The following is an 18,527-nucleotide window of genomic DNA, read 5'->3' on the forward strand; positions in this document are numbered from 1 at the left end:
GCACGGGTTTACCCTGACACTTGAGCACGGGTTTTCCCTGACACTTGAGCACAGGATTACTCTTAACACTCAAGCACAGGTTCCCCCTGACACCCAAGCACAGGTTCCCCCTCACACTCGAGCACAGGTTCACCCTAACACTCGAGCACAGGTTCACCCTGACTCTCGAGCACGGGTTCCCCCTGACTCTCGAGCACGGGTTCCCCCTGACACTCGAGCACAGGTTCCCCCTGACACTATGACATGGGCTCTCTCTGACTCTCGAGCACGGGTTCCCCCTGACACTGTAACTCGGGTTCCCCCTGACACTGTAACACGGGTTCTCCCTGACTCTCGAGCACGGGTTCCCACTGACACTGTAACACGGGTTCCCCCTGACACTGTAACACGGGTTCCCCCTGACTCTCGAGCATGCGTTCTCCCTGATACTGTAACATGGATTCCCCTGACTTTCGAGCTCGGGTTCCCCCTGACACTGTAACATGGGTTATCCCTGCAACTGTAACACGGGTTGCCCCTGACTCTTGAGCACGGGTTCACCCTGACTCTCGAGCACGGGTTCCCCCGACTCTCGAGCTCAGGTTCCCCCTGACACTGTAACATGGGTTCTCCCTGACTCTTGAGCACGGGTTCCCCCTGACTCTTGAGCATGGGTTCCCCCTGACTCTCGAGCACGGGTTCCCCCGGCACTGTAACATGGGTTACCTCTGACACTGTAACACGGGTTCCTCCTGACTCTGTAACACGGGTTCCCCCTGACTCTCGAGCATGGGTTCTCCCTGAAACTGTAACACGGGTTCCCCTGACTCTCGAGCTTGGGTTCCCCCTGACACTGTAACATGGGTTATCCCTGCAACTGTAACACGGATTGCCCCTGACTCTTGAGCACGGGTTCCCCCTGACTCTCGAGCACGGGTTCCCCCGACTCTCGTGTTCAGGTTCCCCCTGACACTGTAACATGGGTTCCCCCTGCAACTGTAGCACGGGTTCCCCCGACTCTTGAGCTCAGGTTCCCCCTGACACTGTAACACAGGTTCTCCCTGACTCTTGAGCACGGGTTTCTCCTGTCTTTCGACCACGGATTCCCCCGACTCTCGAGCACGGGTACCCCCTGACTCTCAAGGACAGGTTCCCCCTGACTCTCGAGCACGGGTACCCACTGACTCTCAAGGACAGGTTCCCCCTGATTCTCGAGCACGGTTACCCCCTGACTCTCAAGGACAGGTTCCCTCTGACTTTCGAGCACAGGTACCCCCTGATTCTCAAGGACAGGTTCCTTCTGATACTCGAGCACAGGTACCCCCTGATTCTCAAGGACAGGTTCCTCCTGATACTCGAGCACAGGTACCCCCTGATTCTCAAGGACAGGTTCCTCCTGATACTCGAGCACAGGTACCCCCTGATTCTCAAGGACAGGTTCCTCCTGACTCTCGAGCACAGGTACCCTCTGATTCTCAAGGACAGGTTCCCCCTGACTCTCGAGCACAGGTACCCTCTGATTCTCAAGGACAGGTTCCCCCTGACTCTCGAGCACAGGTACCCTCTGATTCTCAAGGACAGGTTCCTCCTGATACTCGAGCACGGGTACCCCCTGATTCTCAAGGACAGGTTCCCCCTGATACTCGAGCACAGGTAGCCCCTGATTCTCAAGGACAGGTTCCCCCTGATACTCGAGCACAGGTACCCCCTGATTCTCAAGGACAGTTTCCCCCTGATACTCGAGCACAGGTTCCCCCTGATACTCGAGCACAGGTACCCCCTGATTCTCAAGGACAGGTTCCCCCTGATACTCGAGCACAGGTACCCCCTGATTCTCAAGGACAGGTTCCCCCTGATACTCGAGCACAGGTTCCCCCTGATTCTCAAGGACAGGTTCCTCCTGATACTCGAGCACGGGTACCCCCTGATTCTCAAGGACAGGTTCCCCCTGATACTCGAGCACAGGTACCCCCTGATTCTCAAGGACAGGTTCCCCCTGATACTCGAGCACAGGTACCCCCTGATTCTCAAGGACAGGTTCCCCCTGATACTCGAGCACAGGTACCCCCTGATTCTCAAGGACAGGTTCCTCCTGATACTCGGGCACAGGTACCCCCTGATTCTCAAGGACAGGTTCCCCCTGATACTCGAGCACAGGTACCCCCTGATTCTCAAGGACAGGTTCCTCCTGATACTCGAGCACAGGTTCCCCCTGATTCTCAAGGACAGGTTCCCCCTGATACTCGAGCACAGGTTCCCCCTGACTCTCAAGGACAGGTTCCCCCTGATACTCGAGCACAGGTACCCCCTTACTCTCAAGGACAGGTTCCCCCTGACACTCGAGCACAGGTACCCCCTGATTCTCAAGGACAGGTTCCTCCTGATACTCGAGCACAGGTAGCCCCTGATTCTCAAGGACAGGTTCCCCCTGATACTCGAGCACAGGTACCCCCTGATTCTCAAGGACAGTTTCCCCCTGATACTCGAGCACAGGTACCCCCTGACTCTCGAGCACAGGTACCCCCTGACTCTCAAGGACAGGTTCCCCCTGACTCTCGAGCACAGGTACTCTCGAGCACAGGTACCCCCTGACTCTCAAGGACAGGTTCCCCCTGATACTCGAGCACAGGTACCCCCTGATTCTCAAGGACAGGTTCCCCCTGATACTCGAGCACAGGTACTCCCTGACTCTCGAGCACAGGTACCCCCTGACTCTCAAGGACAGGTTCCCCCTGACTCTCGAGCACAGGTACCCCCTGATTCTCAAGGACAGGCTCCTCCTGATACTCGAGCACGATGCTGGAGGAGGTACTGACTTTCAGCCGGAATGTCAAATGAAGGTCCTGTGGATGATAGATTTACTGGGCAGTACTTCCACCATTACCCCCTGGTAGCCAGTTTCAGGCACACCACTCTTTAAAATATTTGCCCCCCAATCTCCATTAAACTTCCTCTACCTCACGTTAAACATATGCTCCCTGGTGAGTGACACTTCTACCCTGGGTAAAAGATTCTAACTGTCCACCCCATTAATGCCTCATGATTTTTTACACCTCTATCACTTCTCCCATTAGCCTCTGGTGCTGCAGGAAAGACACCCCAGTTTGTCCAACTTCTCCCCATAACTCAGACTCTCTAAACCAGGCAACATCCTGGTAAACCCCTTCTGTCGGAGCAGAATCACCTTTATTGTCATGAACATATGTCAGAAAATTTGTTGCTTTGCACCAGCAGCCAATATAGTGCATTTCAGGAGTAAAACAGCTATTAATTACAATTCCCAAGCGCAAAATTTCAGATGAGAATAATGTATAGATATGCGCCACTTAACGTCCACAATACATTCTGTGAAATTGGGCATTATACAATGTGGACGTTGTGCAAACATCATATTATATACTTAGCAAAGCTATATGGGATACTGTAGGGTACCTGTAAACTTTTTATTTGTAAGTGGGGATCAGTGTGGGGACTGACACAGGGCTGTGGGGAGAGGGTAGGGCAGTGGGGATCAGTGCGGGGACTGACATGAGGCTGTGGGGAGAGGTTGGGGCAGTGGGGATCAGTGTGGGGACTGACACAGGGCTGTGGGGAGAGAGTAGGGCAGTGGGGATCAATGTGGGGACTGACACAGGGCTGTGGGGAGAGGTTGGGGCATTGGGATCAGTGTGGGGACTGACATGGGGCTGTGGGGAGAGGTTGGGGCAGTGGGGATCAGTGTGGGGACTGACATGGGGCTGTGGGGAGAGGTTGGGCCAGTGGGGATCAGTGTGGGGACTGACAAGGCTGTGGGGAGAGAGTAGGGCAGTGGGGATCAGTGTGGGGACTGACACAGGGCTGTGGGGAGAGGTTGGGGCAGTGGGATCAGTGTGGGGACTGACATGGGGCTGTGGGGAGAGGGTAGGGCAGTGGGATCATTGTGGGGACTGACACGGCTGTGGAGAGGGTAGGGCAGTGGGATCAGTGTGGGGACTGACACAGGGCTGTCGGGAGAAGTTGGGGCAGTGGGATCAGTGTGGGGACTGACACAGGGCTGTGGGGAGAGGGTAGGGTAGTGGGGATCAGTGTGGGGACTGACACAGGGCTGTGGGAAGAAGTTGGGGCAGTGGGATCAGTGTGGGGACTGACACAGGGCTGTGGGGAGAGGGTAGGGTATTGGGGACCAGTGTGGGGACTGACACAGGGCTGTGGGGAGAGGTTGGGGCAGTGGGATCAGTGTGGGGACTGACATGGGGCTGTGGGGAGAGGGTAGGGCAGTGGGGATCAGTGTGGGGACTGACACAGGGCTGTGGGGAGAGGTTGGCGCAGTGGGATCAGTGTGGGGACTGACATGGCGCTGTGGGGAGAGGGTAGGGCAGTGGGATCATTGTGGGGACCGATATCGGGCTGTGTGATCAGTTTGAGTATACAGTAATGCTGCAGACTTGCTCGTGGTAACTGAATATTTATTGGACTATGGACGTATTTGCGGTCGGACGTTGCCCAAACGGACGTTATTCGGGCCATACCTGTCGTGCCCACAGGTTCATTGTCAATTCAGCACTCTGCTGGCAGAGGGGAAGAAGCTGTTTTTTTCCAATGCCTTCACATCTTTCCTGTCATGCGGTGTCCAGATTGGTACACAGTATTCCCAATGTAGCCGAACCAAAGGTTAATATTGCTGTAAGATGACCTCTTTGCTTTGGTGCCCTGTCCAATGAAGCCAAGGCCTCTTTTCCACCCGCTCTACTTCCATCACTACTTTGAATGAGACATGGACCTGAACCCCACATCACTCTGCATATCAATACTTTTAAGAGCCCTGCATTAACTGTTTTCACTCCCCTTACATTTGACCTCCCCAAAGTGCAACACCTCAAACTTGTCTGTGTTTAAGTCCTTATCTGTAACTGTTCTATATCCCGCTGTATTCTTTGATAACCCTCTGCATTGTCCATAAAACCACCAATCATTATACCTTCTGAAAACTTACTAACCCGTACACCTGCTTATTCATCCATCGATGTACATCAGAAACAACAGGGGTCCCAACAGCCATCACCAGCCACAGGCTTCTAGCCCGATGAATAGCCTTCCACCACCACCCTCTGTGTTCTATAATTCTTTCTCCAAACTATCATCTCACACCCATCTGCTGGATCAGCCTACCATGAGGGACCTTGTTAAGTGCCTTTACTAACTTCCAGGTAGACAACATCCACTGCCCTACCCTCATCAACCACTTGTATCACCTCCTCAAAAAAAGCTTAATCGAATCGGGAAGACATAACTTGTTCCTTATGAAGCCACATTGATTTTTCCTCACCATGAATTTCCAAATGTGCATATAATCATATCCAAAGTTTCCTTTCCAGCAGTTTCCCTACCACTGATGAGAGTCCTACCGACCTGTAACTTCCTGCATTATCTTTCGTTTCCTCTGTTGAACAAAGGGGCAACATTAGACTTCCCAGTCCTCTGGGACCTCTCTGGTCAGTAGAGAGGATGGAAAGATCTTTGTCCAGGCCCCCGCAACATCTTCACTTGCCTATTTCAGTAACTGTCAGGCCCAGAAACACCCTACGACCCATACAAATTTGTGATTCTACATAATTTGATATATAGTGTTTCTGAGATAAGCTGAAAAGGAACAAAGGGATTTTTGTCCTAGGCATCTTGTTGATTGATTGAAATGCTCATTTGCAAAGTCCCACAGTTTATTTTTTATATATTTTTACATTTTTAATTTAGACATACAGCGCAGTAGCAGGTCCTTTCAACCTACAAGCCCATGCTGCCCAATTAGACCAAATTGATGTACACCCTGGTATGTTTTGAAGGGTGGGAGAAAACCAGAGCTACCCGGTTAAAACCCATGCAAACATGGGGAGAACGTACAAACTCTGACCGAGAGGGCAGAATTTGAACTCCAGTCCTGATCGCTGGTGTTGTAATGGTGTGGCGCTAACTATGCCAGCTTACAATTTTCAAAGATGTGGCACAGAGATAGAGAAAACTGACCATGAGTGTGGCCTGTGTTTGTTACAGATTCGTTTGTGAACAGTCAGGAGTGGACGTTGAGCCGGTCTGTCCCTGAGCTGAAAGTGGTGAGTGATCATCCTGTGTTTGCACAAATTCAGTCTTGGTCATGTGAGGTGATGTCCTCCTGCTTGGCATATGCCGCATACTACTCTGAGTCCAGTGTCCCCATTATATATAAAAGGTCTATCAGGTTATGAGGGCAATAGATAGTGTGGACAGCCAGTACATTTTCCCCATAATGACCATGGTAAATACTAGAGGACATGTGTTAAAAGTTAAAAGGGGAGGAAAGTTTAGGGGAGATGTCAGAGGGAGGTTTTTTTACACAGAGAGTGGTGGGTGCCTAGAATACATTGCCATGGGTGGTTGGGCAGATATATGTAAGTAAAATAGAGGGTTATGGGTTTGAGGGAGGGAAGGATTAGATTGTTGTGGAGTAGGTTAGGGTTAGTGTTGGCTCACATTGTGTACTGTGCTGTGATATTTTGTGTTCTATCTGTGTCCTCCTCTTGGCCCATTTATGGATCCTTTTCCTGTCAAATTCGACCTGATTTACCCCTATTCCCCTGTGAGTAGGGTGGTGAAGATGAAAAATGGCACATGCTCCTTGTCAGCCAGGGCACCGAGTACAAAAGTTGGGATGTCAGGTCACCGTTGTACAAGATGTTAGGCCAAGATGGAGAATTGCTCTAGTGATCTCAGTACAGCAAAGATAGAACATAGAACACTACAGCACAGTACAGACCCTTCGGCCCTCAATGTTGTGCTGACCCATATATTCCATTTTTAAAAAGTACTAAACCCACCCTACTCCATAACCCTCTATTTTTCTTTCATCCATGTGCCTGTCTGAGAGTCTCTAAAATGGTCCTAATGTTTCAGTTTCACCACCATACCCAGCAATGCATTCCAGGCACCCACAACTCTCTGTGTAAAAAAAACACCCCTGATGTCTCCCTTAAATTGAAGCTGATGAGGATGGAGAAATGGATTGGAGGGATTCTTATCGGGAGGGATTGGATAGACTGGGTTAGTTATCCCTGGAATGAAGGAGATGATGGGTGCCAAGACAGGGGTTTACAAAATTAAGAAGGAATAAGCAGGTGACTATTTGGAATCAGTTTCCCATGGTAGAAGTGTCTAAAACTAGAAGGTGCAGTTTTAAGGTGAGAGGGTGAAGGTTTAAAGGGGATCTGAGGGGGTGAACTTTTCATGCAGACAAGTTGGTATCTGGAATGAGCTGCCAGAGGTGGGGAAGAACATAAGAAATAGGAGCAGGAGTCGGCCATCCGGCCTATCGAGCCTGCTCTGCCGTTCGATGTGATCATGGCTGATCTGATGATAGGCTCATCTCCGCCTACCTGCCGACTCCCCATATCCCTTAACTTCCTTACTATGTAGATATCTATCCACCTGTCTTAACTATATTCACTGAGGTCGCATTCTCTGCATAAATGGGCAGCGAATTCCACAGATTCACCTCCCTCTGGGAAAAGCAGTTCCTCCTCATCTCCGTTCTAAATCTACTCCCCTGAATCTTGAGGCCATGACCCTTAGTTCTGGTCTCACCCACCAATGGGAACAACTTACCTACCTCTATCTTATCTATGCCTTTCATAACTTTATGTTTCTATAAGATCCCCTCTCATTCTTTTTGTATATTTTATTTATTGAAAGTATAACATGCAAACAAATAAAATGATACAAATATACAAAATTTTCTCCCTTTATTGCCCCCTCTCCCCATTCCCCCCCCACCAATAACTACCCCAAAAGAGAAAAAAAATTAAATAAGTTAACATATATTGCCATCTACTTATTGCCATGGAGGGTGCCACCTCCATCCAGGAAGAGAAAAACTTCTACTACATTTCTAGACCCATATATTTCATATACAGGCCCCACACCTTAATAAAGGAATAATTATTGTGTAAATATGTTATCTTTTCCAATGGAATACAAGATCTCAACTCTATATACCATCTTTGAATATTCAACTCACTTTCATTTTTCCAAGTAATGGCTATACATTTTCTAACCACTACTAATGCTAATCGAATAAATGCAATTTGAAACTTTTAGTCCCAAAATCAATGTCGTACTGTATCCCAACAAAAATGACATTGGATCAAGTTCGTTTAAACTTAAAAAAAACATCCAGAAATTCATAATCCTACACCAAAAAGGTTTCACCTTCTCACAAAGTCATACTGAATATAAAAAAGAACCAATCTCTTTACCACATTGAAAACACATATCCAAAGAACTAAATCCATATTTCTTTAACTTCTCAGCAGTTAAATAAAGCTGGTGAAGAAAATTATAATGTACTAATCTATATCTCACATTTATTAATTTAGTCATACTGTCTTCAAACATAATCATCCATTCTTTCTGAGATATTGGAATAGACAAATCTTTCTCCCATTTACTTCTTGCTTTATACAAATCTGGTTTACTCATTTTACATTGCAACAAAGCATACATTTCTGAAATAAATCCTTTTTTACTCCCATCATTAAGTAGAACTTCAAATTTAATTCACCTAGGTAACCTTAACTCACGTCCAAAATTACCTAACAGCAAAACACGAACTTGATAATATGCAAACAACGTATTTGACGTGATTCCAAATTTTTATTTGTCTATTAAATGAAAGAAAAGAACCATCTTCGTAACAATCTTGTACCAACTTAATACCTTTCTGTTCCTATGATTTCAAGTATTGATTATTCATTGAAAATGGAAACAATTTATTTTGATACAAAATGGAGTCCTAGCTGAAATTTTACCTTTAGTTCCAACAATCTGATTCCTATTTACCATAAATATTTTAACACAGGTAAATGATTCCATTTATAAATAAATTGATCTATATTTTGTTCAGAAATCTGAGCCTCTCAACTTTAGCCCAACTTTAGACCAGTTGAAGATTGGTCAATATCAAACATTCTATTAATAAATTTTAGCTGAGCTGCTTCATAATAATTTTGAAAAGGTGGTAATTGTAATCCTCGTAAAGCATATCTCTAAGTCAGTTTTTGTAATGACTCTCTTGCCAACGTACCTTTCCACAAACAATCATATTAAGGCATTTAAATCCTTAAATTTTTTCCCCAGAAGTTTTCAAGGAATTGATCGAAACAGATATTGTATATGAGGGAAAATATTCATTTTAATGCAATTTACACATCTTATCAAAGTTATTGGTAAATCTTTCCATCTATTTAAATCATATTTAATTTTACTCAATAAAGGCAAGTAATTTAACCTATATAAATGTTGATAATCAACATCTACAACTATTCCCAAGTATTTAATCTAATTAGACAACCAAAATTTAGTTTTCGGTTTACAAATTGAATAATCTCATTTACTTATGGAAAAATCTCAACTTTCTCCCAATTGACTTTATATCCTGACATTTTGCCATTCTGCTCTAATCGTGCTCAGGATGTGTTAAATATATTAAAACATCATCTGCAAATATATTAATTTTATATTAATCTGAATTTACTTAGGCTGGTGACAAGGGGAGTCCTTGCCTGGTCAATCTAGTCAATGTAAACGAAGATGATATTTGTCCATTTGTCATCTCCCTGGCTGATGGATACTTATACAAAGCCTTCACCCATCCAGTAAAGAGTGGTCCCAGTTTATATTTCTCTAGTACTTCGAATAAAAAAAACCCCATTCCACTCTATCAAAGGCTGTTTCTGCATCTAGAGCCACTATCATAGGTTGGTTGGGTTTCTCCTGAGAAATATTAATCAAAGAAATCAACCTAACAATATTGTCTGCTGAATATCGATTCTTAATAAACCCAGCCTGGTCTATATGAATCAGCTTTGTCAAAAATTTAGCTAATCTATTAGCTAAAACCTTAGCCACTATCTTATAATCTACATTTAATAGAGAATTCGGTCTATATGACCTGACTTTTAACAGATCTCTATCTTTGTTTGGAATTACGGTGATCAATGCCTTAAAAGGATTCCAGAAAAGAGTCAGTTTCAATAGCCTGCTTCGAAACTTCCATTAGTACAGGGAACAATAAATCATAAAATTCTTTATAGAATTCAGAAGTAAAATTGTTTTCGCCTGGGGATTTCCCTCTGGGCAGAGCATGCAATGCTTCTTTAATTTCCATCTCCGTAAAAAGAGTATCTAACTCCTTCGCCTCTTTGTCCTTTAATGACGGCAAGTCCAGATTAGACAAAAATGCATCAATTTGATCATTATCTTGTATAACCTCAGAAGTGTACAATTCTTCATAGAATAAATGAAATTCATCATTAATCTCCTGAGGCTTATAAATAACAGTTGAATCTCTTCTAACAGCATTAATAGTCCTAGAAACCTGTTGCATCTTCAATTGCCATACCGAAACCTTGTGGGCACATTCACCCAACTCATAATAATGTTGTTTAGATCATTGCAACAGCCTCTCAAATTTGTAGGTTTGTAAAGTTTTATACCGTAACTTTAGCTTAGTCAATTGGGCTTTTTTATCTTCCGTAATATCTCGTACTTCTTTTCCAATTTATCAATTTCCTTCTCCAGATCTTGACTCTCTATCAAATACTGTTCCTTAATTTTAGCTGAATAACTGATAATTTGTCCACTCAAATACACTTTCAAAGCATCCCACAAAATAAATTTACATTACACGGACCCTTCATTTATTTGCAAAAAAGTTTTTATATGTTTTTGCATGTAGTCAATAAATTCAGGTCGTTTAAACAGTAACGTATTAAATCTCCAACGATATGCAGTTTCAGTTCTTTCAAAACCAGTACAAGAAATTAATAGCAAAGACTGATTAGACAAAATCCTACTTTTATATTCTGCCTGAGTAAATCTACGCTGTAATTGTGCTGATACTAAAAATAGATCAATTCTAGAATACGATTCATGTCTATCCGAGTAAAAAGAAAAGTCTTTCTCTGTCGGGTTTAACTTCCTCCAGATCGCTACCAAATTCAACTCTTTCGTTACCATTGACAACTCTTAAGCCATTTTTGTTTTTTCCACAGCTTTTAGAGATTTGTCCAATAAAAGGTCCAAACAACAATTAAAATCACCACCCACCAAATATTATCATATGCCTGATCCCCTCTCATTCTTAAAAATTCCACTGAGTTTAGCCCCATATGACTCAATCATAGGCCAATCCCTTCATCCCTGGAATCAAACTGGTGAACCTCCACTGCTCTGCCTCCAAAGCTAGTACATCTTCCTCAAGTAAGGAGACAGCAGCAGGATAGGCCCAGAGGGACATGGAATTAATGCAGACAAGTGGGATTAGTGTAGATAGATATAATGGCCAGCATAGAGACAATGGGCCATAAAGGCTGTGTCTGTGACTTAAATTGGGAAGCTCTAATCAGTGGAGTTCCAGGGATCTGCAGGCCTGGTGTCTTATCACTTTGCCCTGAGTTAGAGAGTTGAATGTTCTGGTCCAGACCCTGTTAGTTGCTGAGAACTATCAAGAGCCAGTTGTTCATGTAATGAAGAGCTGCATCTGTTGGTGAATTAAGGCTGATCTGTGTGATGAGTGTTGCTGCTGACCTGAAGCAAAGTGCACATCCACAGTTCAGAAAGAAGGCCTAATCAGCCTGAGTACCCAGGCAGCAAAGTCAGCTCCTTTCATAGCACTCAAAGGCTGGTGCACAGCACCAATCAGACGAAGCTTTATACTTTACACACCCCAGCCACTTCTGGTTTCATTTACCTATTAGCATTGTCCTGTTTCAAAATGAGGGGCTGCAGCCAGCAGAGAGAATGAGAGAAGCGCACATTTAGAGAAAGACTAACTTGGGTAGACAATGGACGTCGTAGCCAAGTTGGACTGAACGGTGTGTGTCCTTGCCACAGTGATTCTGAAGGCAGGTAGGATGGAAGAACAGGTGCATTTTGCAATCTTTACCAAAAGGTGAACACTGTAGGTCAGGTACCAGAGACAGAGAGACATGAACAGACAGAATTAGACAATAGACAATAGGAGCTGGAGTAGGCCCATCGAGCCAGCACCGCCATTTTACAGATCATGGCTGATCACTACCATCAGTACCCCTTTCCAGCTTTATCCCCATAACCCTTAACTCCTTTGCCCACTAGAGTCTTATCTAACTCTCTTTTGAACATAATCACCGAATCTGCCTCTACCACCCTTTGTGGCAGAGCATTCCACAGATTCACACTTCTCTGGGTAAAAAAATGTTTTCTCATCTCCGTCCTAAAGGGCCTACCCTGTATTCTTAAACTATGCCCTCTAGTCCTCGTCTCCCCCATCATTGGGAACAAGTAATCCGACTTCACCCTGTCTATCCCCTTGATAATTTTGTATACCTCAATCATGTCCCCCCTCATCCTTCTAAACTCCATCGGATACAAGTCCAGTTTTTCTAGCCTTTCAACATATGTCAACCCCGCCATCCCTGGAACTAACCTTGTAAATCTGCGCTGCACACTCTCTATAGCTAGTAAGTCCTTCCTCAAAATTGGAGACCAGAACTGGACGCAATACTCCAGGTGGGGCCTCACCAGGGCCCTGTACAACTGCAGAAGGGCGTCTCTGTTCCTATACTCCAATCCCCTCTTTATGAAGGCCAACATGCCATTTGCCTTCTTCACAGCTTTCTGAACCTGCATGTTAGCCTTCAGTGACCGGTGAACAAGTACACCCAGATCCATTTGCACCTCCCCACTCCCTAGCTTGTCTACATTTAAATAATACTCAGCTTTCCTATTATTGCCCCCAAAATGGATAACCTCACATTTGCTCACATTGAACGTCATCTTCCATTCAGCAGGCCACACCCCCAACCTGTCCAAGTCCCTCTGCATTTTCCTGACATCCTCCTCACACCCCACACCGCCACCCAATTTAGTGTCATCTGCAAATTTGCTCAAGTTATTAATAATCCCCTCATCCAAATCATTTACATAAATTACAAACAACTGAGGATCCAATACCGATCCCTGCGGCACTCCACTCGTCACATCCTGCCATCCTGAAAAAGACCCGCTTACTCCAACCCTTTGTTTCCTATTTCTTAACCAATTTCCTATCCATGTCACCACTTTACCTCCAATTCCATGCTCCCTGATCTTGCCCACTAGTCTCCCGTGCGGTACCTTATCAAAGGCCTTCTGGAAGTCCAAATACACCACATCCACTGGCTCTCCCAAGTCCACCCTCTTTGTCACATCCTCGAAAAATTCCAGAAGGTTAGTCAAGCATGACTTACCCTTAAGGAATCCATGCTGACTAGCCCTTATACTATTATTTCTGCCTAAGTGTTCTGCTATTACTCCTTTTATGATAGATTCCAATATCTTCCCCACCACCGACGTCAGGCTGACCGGTCTATAATTTCCCGTTTTCTCCCTCCCTCCCTTCTTAAAAATCGGCACCACATCAGCCACTCTCCAATCCTCAGGGACCTCCCCCGAATCTATGGAACTTTGGAAAATGTCGACCAGTGCCTCCACAATTTCCATAGCAACTTCTTTAAGCACCCTGGGATGCAGCCCATCAGGCCCTGGGGTTTTATCAGCCCTCAGTCCCAACAATTTACTCACAACCTCCTGCTTCTGGATCCGGATATCCATTAGATCCCCTACTTCCCCAGGAAAGTTCCCCAAGTCTCTTGATACCGCATGACCACTACCCCCTAACTGACCATAACCTATATCCTCCTTGGTGAAGACAGTTGCAAAGTATTTGTTAAATTCCTCAGCCATCTCCTTGTTTCTGGTAATTATTCCACCCTTTTCTATTCTTAATGGACCAATTTTAGACCGAACCAATTTCTTCCTCTTCACATATTTAAAAAAGCTTTTGCTATCCTCCATTATATTATTTGCTAATTTCCTCTCGTACTTCATTTTCCCCTCTCTTATGACTTTCTTAGTTACCCTCTGATGCTCTTTGAAGGTTTCCCAATCCTCTAGCTTCCCACTCCACTTCGCTATCTTATACTTACTACCTTTGGATTTGATATTGCACTTGATTTCATTAGTTAGCCCCGGCTGCCATTTGCATCTCCTAGAGCCTTTCCTCCACTTTGGAATAAATTTGTCCTGAATCCTGTGAAAAATGTCCAAAAATACCTGCCATTTTTCCCCAGTTGTCCTCCCAGCTAGTGTACCTTTCCATTTTATTTTGGCTAGCTCCTCCCTCATAGTTGCATAATCCCCTTTATTTAACTGCAGTACAGATGCTTCCGACTTCCTTTCTTTTTCCCTTTCTAATTGCAGCTCAAAAGTAACCATACCATGGTCACTATTCCCTAATGGCTCCCCTACATCGAGGTCACTTATTAACTCTGCGTCGCTGCACAGCACCAAGTCCAGAATCGACTTCCCCCTGGTAGGTTCCTCCACTAGCTGCTCCAAGAAAGTATCTCGTAGACATTCAATAAACTCACTCTCTTGTGTTCCTGCCCCCGTCTGATTATCCCAGTCCACCTTCATGTTGAAGACACCCATAACTACCGTATTGCTACCACTTTGACATGCCACTCTTAATTCCTGATTTATACTTCTACCGATATCTGAGCTACTTTTCGGAGGCCTGTAATGTCCTCATGCCTTTACAATTTCTTAATTCTATCCAAACAGACTCTACCCCACCTGTTTCAATGTCTTTCCTTTCAAACGCCTGAATTTCATTTCGTACCAACAGAGCTACCCCACCTCCTCTTCCTAACTTTCTGTCTTTTCTATAGGACGTGTATCCGGGAACATTTATTTCCCAATCCTGCCCTTCCCGCAGCCATGTCCCCGTTACTCCGACAATGTCATAACCTCCCATTGCCATTTGCGCCTCAAGCTCATCCATTTTATTCCTTACACTCTGTGCATTCATACACAATACCTTGATACCATATCTCCTTTCTCCCTCCACCTTTGTTCTCGATGCACTTGCCCCTACTCTCCTATCACTTTTAGTTCCCTTTCTCCTTATTGTTTCATCGTCTAACGGAACCACCCCTATATTCACTCCTATCTGCTTCCCTATCAGTCCTGTTCCCCTCCCCCTGCCAAATTAGTTTAAATCAAATCCGACAGCATTATTAAACCTAACTGCCAGTATATTGGCCCCCGTTGCATTCAGGTGTAAACCATCCCTCCTGTAGAGGTCTTGTCTTCCCCAGAAGAGATCCCAATGGTCAATGAACCTGAATCCCTGCACTCTGCACCATTCCTCCAGCCACACATTTAACCTCCTGATTTTATTAATTTTGCCCCCACCCACGCAGAGCACAGGTAGCAGCCCCGAGATTACAATCCTGGAGGTCCTGCTTCTTAACCTCCTTCCGAGCTCACGGTAGTCCCTCTTCAGGATCTCCTCCTTCATCTTATCCACGTCATTTGTACCCACGTGTATCAGGACTTCTGGCCATTCACCTTACCCCCCGAGGATACTCTGAACCCTATCCGAGACGTCTCGCACCCTGGCTCCTGGGAGGCAACACACCATACGGGAACACTTGTCAGGTTCGCAGAATCTTTTGTCTGTTCCCCTGACGATGGAGTCCCCAATGACCACCTTGTTCCCCTTCCTTCCTTTCCGCACCACCGGTTCCCTTGGTGCAACCTCTGGCAGGTTATCTTCCCCAACTACATCCAATATACTATATTTATTGCTAAGAGCAGTAGCCACCGGGGTGCTCACTACAGAGCTAGAATTAGAAGAAGACGAAGAAGAAGAAGAGGGAGGACATATTACTCCAGAGCCCTTCATTCAACAAAGAATCCTTTTGTCCAACCAGACCTTGCTGAACAATAGAGTATTCTCAGATACAGACTACCGTGAGTGAAAATTCATCTCTGGGCCCTTCTCAATGTTTCTCTTCTCACCTTAAACCAATGGCCTCTAGTTCTAGAATCCTTTACCCTGGGAAATGTTTCCATGATGGTGTCCACTATGCCTGTCTTTGAGAGGGACATTTGTGAGCAAGTCTGCTTTCCTTCTCCTCCACGGCACACAGAGGTCTTCAGTTACACTGTGAGTGTCAGTTTGACTGGAACCGACGGCTGCAGGGGTTAAATCTTTGTGGTGTTGTCATGTGAGTAAACAGTATGGGTTCACAGGGAAGCTGGGAGAGCAGAGCGCCAAGGGTGTGCACAGAGGGGATGATGGGGGGGGGGGGTTATACAGGGGGGTGAGTAATGCAGGGGGGTGAGTAGGAGGGGTTGTACAGTGGGAGTGAGCCAGGGTTTATACAGAGGGGATGATTTGAGGGTTTGGACTGAGAGATGAGCTGGGAGTTTGAACAAAGAGGATGAGCAGGGATTTGCACAGAGGGGATGTCGGGGGCTTGTACAGAGAGAGTGAGCTAGGGGCTTGTACTGAGGGATGAGCCGGGGGCTTGTACAGAGGGGGCGAACTGGGAGCTTGCACAGAAGAATGAGCCAGGGTTTATTTAGAGGGGATGAGCAGGTGCTTTTACAGAGTGGTGAGCTGAGGGTTTGATTAGGTCTGTCCCTGGTGCTTTCACAGGCTATCCTGTCCAGTGTGACTAGAAGTTTGAGTCGAGTGTGCCTGAGCCACATGATATGGGGCACATAGAGGGATTCAGCTCCCCGCAACGTGCACAATTAAACCCCACACTGTCCTAGCTCAGCATGATTCACAGCAGAGATAATCCAGCATCTGAAAATGTACTCAGCGAATCAGCTATCTGAGCCGCTGATTCATTCTCAACCAGGGCTCGCTGAATGATGATGAGATCACTAAATGAGCAAAACATTCTGCCAACTTCCCAGCCTCGTATTCCACACAATATTTCTGTCATGGACGTACTGTACACATTTGTTTCTATTTGATGGATACTGACCCTAATGGTGCCTCTCCCTCAGCATTGCCCCTCCCTCTTACAGTTCCAGGATGGCCTGTGGACAGTGAATGGAAACCAGATGCCCAGAGGGCAAGTTGGGAAAATTTATTTTGGGAATTCAGAGCAATGGGTAAATTGATTGGGAAAACGGAACAATTATTGTTGAAACCCAGCATATTACTGCTATCTCCCCACCCCATCCCACCCATTGTTCCCCCCACACCCACATACCGATTCCCTCTCCCACACAACTTTCTCCCACCCTCACACCAATTCCCATCCAGACACGCTATTTCATACCCCCACGCACTGCTTCACACTTGCATGCATTGTCCCCCAATCCCCACGTTTTGTTCCCATGACCCCCACACACTTGTTTCACACTCCTCCACTCCATTTCACACTCCCACACACTGTTTCACACCCCTACACTCCGTTTCACACCCACACACACTGTTCTGCTTACTCCAACACAGTGTTCTCCAACCCCACACACTGCTCCTCACCCACACACCGTGCCGTCTGGCTGTACTCATGGTGTGCATTTGTCCATCAGGGAATTGTCGGGAACCTGTCAAGTGGGAAATCAGCTCTTGTTCACCGATATTTGACTGGAACCTACGTGCAGGAGGAGTCACCTGAAGGTATTGAGTGTGTTCAGTGTGTGTGTGCGTGTGTGTGTCTGTGTATGTGCAGGGCACTTGTACGTGTGTGTTTTTGTGTACAGCATGAGGACATGTGTGTGCATGCAGTGCACATATGTGTTTAGGACACTTGTACATGTGTATGTAGGCCATGTATGTGCAGGGCACATGTATGCATGAGTATTGGCATTGCACGTGTGTGTGGAGAGTATGTGTGTGTAGGGCAAGAGCATGTGTATGTGTGCTGGGTACATGTGTGTGCTGGGTACTTGTGAGTGCAGAGCACATGCACGTGTGTGTGCAGGGCCCGAGCATGTGTGTGTGTGCGCGAGCTATACAATCCAAGTCTGTCTATCCTCTCCTTGAAGTTATTGTTCTCCAACCCACACAACATCCTGGTGAACCTTTTCTGCTCTTTTCCCAAAGTCTCCATTCTCGCGGTAGTGTGGTGACTGCAACAATGCTCCAAATGTGGCTTTTCCCAAAGTTGTCCACAGCTCCAACATGATTTGGCAACTTTTCTACCCCTTGCCCCAAGCACTGAAGCAAGCGTGCCGTATAATGTCTTTGCCACCTTACCCCTGTGCGTTGCCACTTTCAATGAGTTGTGAACATGCTCCCCAAGATCCCTCAGTGCAGTAATGATCCTCAGGGTTTTGTCATTACCTTTCTCCTGCGGTGCACCTCCCAAATACATGACCTCACACTTATCCCTCCTTATTCATCTACGATCGCCAGCCTGTGCATCTGCGTTCCTCCCCCATCCCTCCTTCCCACTATTTTATTCAGGTGTCTGCCTACAGTTTGCTCGATGAAGGGATCCAGCCCGAATCATTGGTTCTGCACCTTTATCTTTGCTATATAAAGTTTTCTGTGTGATCTGCTGAGTTTCTCCAGCATCGTGTTTTTACTATCACCTCACACTTGTCTGGATTAAACGCGAGCTGCCATTTCTCCACCCATATCTGCACTCTGTTGTATCCTTTGACAAACGTTGCATTATCCGTAACTCCACCAATGTTTGTGAACTTGC

General features: G+C 45.9%; 1 protein-coding gene across 4 annotated transcripts in view; it reads left to right on the forward strand.

Annotated features, from left to right (window-relative positions):
- LOC138755895 (arf-GAP with GTPase, ANK repeat and PH domain-containing protein 3-like) overlaps positions 1-18,527 on the forward strand; it is a 324,334-nt gene that overhangs the window by 100,236 nt on the left and 205,571 nt on the right. For all 4 annotated transcript variants that reach the window (XM_069922694.1, XM_069922695.1, XM_069922696.1 and 1 more), the window contains exons 2-3: positions 6,007-6,065; positions 17,407-17,494. In XM_069922694.1, coding sequence (XP_069778795.1) covers positions 6,007-6,065; positions 17,407-17,494 — 147 coding nt within the window. The remainder of the gene's footprint in view (positions 1-6,006; positions 6,066-17,406; positions 17,495-18,527) is intronic.

The sequence above is a fragment of the Narcine bancroftii genome, chromosome 2 (genome assembly GCF_036971445.1).
Source record: "Narcine bancroftii isolate sNarBan1 chromosome 2, sNarBan1.hap1, whole genome shotgun sequence".
Lineage (NCBI taxonomy): Eukaryota > Metazoa > Chordata > Chondrichthyes > Torpediniformes > Narcinidae > Narcine > Narcine bancroftii.